The sequence below is a fragment of the Sinocyclocheilus grahami genome, unplaced genomic scaffold (genome assembly GCF_001515645.1).
Source record: "Sinocyclocheilus grahami isolate Dianchi unplaced genomic scaffold, SAMN03320097.WGS_v1.1 scaffold295.1, whole genome shotgun sequence".
Lineage (NCBI taxonomy): Eukaryota > Metazoa > Chordata > Actinopteri > Cypriniformes > Cyprinidae > Sinocyclocheilus > Sinocyclocheilus grahami.
The window spans coordinates 1,754,346-1,759,548 of record NW_015505474.1 but is presented as its reverse complement, the minus strand read 5'-3'; the positions used below and the strand labels follow the sequence as shown (position 1 = coordinate 1,759,548).

Genomic DNA, 5,203 nt, shown 5'->3' with positions numbered 1-5,203 from the left:
TTATTTCCCATAATATATATATATATATATATATATATATATATATACAAAAGATTTTTATACCTAATATTTTATACCTTTTATTTTATATAAAATAATTTATTTAAAAATATAAATTATTTTTATACCTTTATACAGATTTTTATTTAAGATAAATGCTAATCTTTGAATCTTTCTATTCATCAAAGGATTATGAATTTTATTTTTACTCAATTGTTTTAAATATTGATAATAATAATAATAATAATAAATGTTTCTTGAACAGCAAATCAGCATATCAGAATGATTTCTGAAGGATCATGTGACACTGAAGACTGGAGTAATGATGCAGAAAATTCAGCTTTGCATCACAGGAATAAATTACATTTTAAAATATATTCAAATAGAAAGCAGTTATTTTAAATAGTAAAAATATTTAACAATATTACTGCTTTTGCTGTAATTTGGATCAAATAAATAAAGGCTTCCTTAAATTACAATTTTTACTGTTCAAAAACTTTTGACTAGTATATATACTATGTATATATTTTAGAATCAAACGGCACAAATAAATTAATGTTCAACTTTTACTTGTATTTAGCCTTCATACAAACAAGAAATGTGAAATCACTGTCAAATAAATAGGCTAATTGTTTAACAAACAAGCCCAAGTATGCATGTACTGCATCCAATCAGTCATCACAACATTACTACACACACACACACACACACACAGGTTTACATTTGTGAAAAGTGGGAACATCCCATAGGCGTAAGGGTTTTTATACTGTACAGACCGTATATTCTATTGCCCTTTACCAACCCTACCTCTAAACCTACCGCTTATAGGAGACTTTGTGCTATTTCAGATTTTCAATACACTCCATTCTGTGTGATTTATAAACGTTTTGAAAAGTGGGGACATGGGGTAATGTCCTGAAAAGTCACCTTCTCCTTGTAATACCTATGTCATACCTTTGTCATTATACAAATTTATGTCCTCATTTGTCACAAAAACGCGTACACACACACACACTGTAGAGGCACTGGTGCTGATGTAAACGTCTACAGCCGCACTTATCACGAGGGCTCAGCAGACAGACGTTATGATTCAAGGGTGACAAGTTTTTAGCGTGATAAATTATAACGTATCTGATTTTGAATGTAGTATGACTGTATATTCAAGTAATCACAATGCCTAAATATAAGTTAAAGAGTGACTCAACTCTCAACTCTTTTCCTATCACCTAGGCTGTCTATTGGGCACTTTTTGCATTTAAATTGAATTATTCTGACTGCGGACATTGTGTTGTTTCGAGGGTATCGGCTAATTTCGTGATTGCCATTTTACCAGTGTTTGCTTGCATATTTTATTCGTATTCGGTAGCCTAATTCTCTTTAATGTAGTAGGCTATTTGCCCCGATTTGATCCGTTTACCTGAATGCGAAATTTATCTAACGTTATATTTATTATTTTGTCGTCAATATTTTGTTTTAAGGAGTTAAAATGGTCCTTATCAACCTTGATTTACATATTCTATCACATTATTTTGACAGTTAAAGTTTTGGGCAGGTTTTTGTGATCTTTTGGGGCATACTCACACTAGGCACAGTTGCCTTGTACCAAGCCTGTGCACATTTCGCCCCACTCCCCCAACGACCTGCACTCACACTGCACTTAACGTTCTGGGCCGGAGCCTTACAATGGATCTTTTTCATTAGAAGAAAACAGGAAGAAAAGGGATTTTGCTTATAGATTCTCTGAGGGAATATTCCCATATAATTTATATACATAAAACATGATTTAAAAAAAACAGAAATCCATATAGGTATTGCACTCCCAGAAGAGCTGAAAGTTTGTTCTGTCCTTGAATTTAAAAAGAGATTAAGGGGTGACATAAAATGATGACAGGATTTTCATTTTTGTGTTATGTTACATATTGATCATGTGTCTGTCTTCTACAGATGGGACCGGTGTCATGGAATATAATGAAAGACTTGCTCGTTTTCGTCAGGGTCATGTCAACCCATTTGACAGGAGAGAGATCGACAGCAGCACTGAGGGGAAGGATCCTCCAAAACATGGTGTGTCAACTTTTATTAAATATATAAATATCTACTCCTCTCCTGAAGGTACAGGCAAATTATTACCACCCTTCAAAATAAAGGTTCTTTATTGGCATTGATGGTCCCATGAAGAACCTTTAACATCCATGTAAGCTTTTTTTGCACAAAAGGTACTTAAAATGTTTTTTCACACAATCTTTTTTATTTTTTATGAACTATTCACTTAAAGGTTGTTTTGGGAACCTAAAATGGTTCTTCAATGGCATCACTGCAACAATACCCTTTTAGAAAGTTTACTTTTAAGAGTGAAGTATCAGTATGCAACCACCTATCCAACACAGAACACCAACTTTATAGCAAACTACATAGCAAAGTCGTGGCAAACAACCATCCATAATACCCTAACATTTTGGCAGCATCTTTTGCAGGGTTAAGCCCCACTCATATTTTAGTGTACAGGGATGTGAGACTGTTAGAGAGAACAATAAACTGGAACTAGATGACAGAAGTCTCCCTCTTCAGTTGGCACATTTTACATTCTCTAAAACAGGTGCTTGTGACAACATGCTGTGAAGTGACATATATGCAGGTCAGTCCAAAAAGCATCTTATATATGCATAATAGAACCGTTTTTTTATATAATCTTAAATGCTGTGCTAACAAACTGACAAAATGTACTTTATTTATTTATTTATTTATTTGAAAAGAAATAGATGAATCCCATGCTTAGACCTTTTGCAGTGTTTTAATCGTTCCTGCTTTGTTGGTGCAGTGGTGTAATGTAACGAAGTAATAATACTTCGTTACAGTACTTAAGTATTTTTTGGGAGTATCTGTACTTTACTTGAGTTGTTATATTTCAGGCAACTTTTACTTTTACTCCACTACATTTCCTAATTAAAATGTGTACTTTTACTCCGATATATTTCCCCAAAGCATATTCGTTACTTACTACAAAAGTCAGAAGAACACAGACTGCAAGAAAGCAGGTTTGACAATTCAGTGGTCTGGTGTCTGCACGTTAGTTTCCTAAAAAACACCTTTGCTCATGTGCAAACAAGTGCGCGCACAACCGCGGATGATTCATTTTCCACTCAAGTCGAGTCTGGGGTGTGCGATACAGTATATCTGCGATAATATGGTAAGTGTTGTTTTAATGATGTGCGATCTGACATTATCAAGTATATCACCAAATTACACACACAGAGTGAACGCACGTAATTTATTAGTCTATTAAAATTAAAAATTCAAGGCATTCTAAATTGTAGATGGCAAAAATGCTTCTGTATGCTTTTTATATTTATGTAATTCAATATAGTTAGCCATAAGTGACTTACATTTTAGACATAATATTGCTTGTTTTTGCTCAATATTGCCAACGAAATAGTTCCATAAAAAGATCACGGCACTGTTTTGTGTCTTTGAGCAATGGTGTTTACTTATTGAATTAATCGGCTTTTTGAACGAATCGGTTGACTAAATGATTCAGTGATTCACTCATTAACACAGTCAACTGCTTTGTTCCTGAATGAATCAGCCGTTTGAATGAATCGGTTGAATCTCAATGACTCACTGATTAACAAGTCACTTGCTGACACCTACTGACGGTTTTAATTTCACATGTCGACGAATTATTTTCATGTTTTTAAATCATTTCAAATATCAGTATTCAACATATTGTTGAACATGTTAAAAACAAAACAATATTTATCCATCTGTAACTGCAGGTTAAATGCATCCATGTCCCCTCTGAGATTAAACTGTGTGAATTCATCTAAATGCTACTTCAGATGCAGATTCCAGAAATTATTTCTTATGTTGGAATGAAAGACACTGTTAGTACCAGATGAAGTGTTATTTATTCTTACCCAAAGATACAAAATGGAAGAAAGAGTTTAAACTGAACACAATCTTGCTACTCAAGCTGTGTATGAACATATATACATACTGTATATATATATATATATACATATATATATATATTTGCTTCTTTTCCATTTTGCATTTACTTGTACTTTTACTTTCAATACTTAAGTACGTTTAAGATTTAAAAATTCTTTTTAGTACTTAAGTACAATAAATATCACATACTTTAAGACTTTTACTCAAGTAATATTCTAAACGGTGACTTCAACTTCTACCAAAGTCATTTTCTGGTAAGATATCTGTACTTTTACTTAAGTATGGCTTTCAGGTACTTTATACACCACTGTATTGGTGTTTCTGCCGTCTTTGATTCTATCAGAGCAATTTCATGAGAGAACGTGATATAATTGAAAGATTTTATTCTATTATTAAAAGCGTCTCCTGGAATAATAAGCATTTTAGTTCCCTTTCAGTCGGTCACTCCGAGTCACGTCGGTGACCGACGAATTGGGATATTGCTTCGATAGACCAATCTACTTAGAGTGTAAACTAAACGAGCCAATGCACATTGGCATGCAATTATTGCATCCAGCTGCCGCTGATCACAGCGTGAGTATAATAAGGCAGCAGGTGCAATGCGACAACATCATTCTGCTCTATATTCATTTCGAGAACTACGAGTTCAGCACGCTCTCGGAAGCTTTCTGTGTTGGCGAGACTGCGCTTCAGCAGTGGTTGTTCCAGTGTCGAGTGGGTTGCGCACTTCAGGCTGCTCTACCCCCTGTCGTGTTGCAAGCGGCTAACTCCCCTGTGCGCCTCAGCACTAAAAGAGGATTTCCTAAAGAGCAAATTTCACTAAAAGAGCTCCACGACGGATCTTCCTTATAAGGATGCCGTTTCACCCGTGCGTTTCTGGGTGCGGTCGTTACCTGGCACTGGGTGATGGTCACGATCGCTGCCTCACGTGTCTGGGCATCAAGCACGCTGAGGTGGCCTTCGTGGATGAGTCATGTTCTCATTGCAGGAAGATGACCATCTCGGAGCTGCGAACCAGGCTCCGCTACTTGCGAGGGGACGGAGTCCCGTTGCCGCGATCTGGGGCTCGTTCTGGCGGACAGGCGAGAACCACTTCCGGCAGTAGAACGGGCGGTTTGAGGGTTACAGTGATGGCAAACCCCGCAGGGAACCAACCCTCTGGGGACCATCACTCCTCTTGCACCTCCGCCTTACACGCCATGGCGTTACTGCAGGTTGTAGCGAATCAGCTCATGGGGAAATATGAATAATTAAC

At 36.2% G+C, this 5,203-nt stretch overlaps 1 protein-coding gene across 1 annotated transcript in view; it reads left to right on the top strand.

Annotated features, from left to right (window-relative positions):
• The first annotated feature begins 1,950 nt into the window (after positions 1-1,950).
• The window catches only part of LOC107600961 (differentially expressed in FDCP 8 homolog), an 82,976-nt gene continuing 79,723 nt past the window's right edge, over positions 1,951-5,203 (top strand). The window contains exon 1 of the mRNA XM_016292962.1: positions 1,951-2,064. Coding sequence (XP_016148448.1) covers positions 1,959-2,064 — 106 coding nt within the window. The 5' untranslated portion in view covers positions 1,951-1,958. The remainder of the gene's footprint in view (positions 2,065-5,203) is intronic.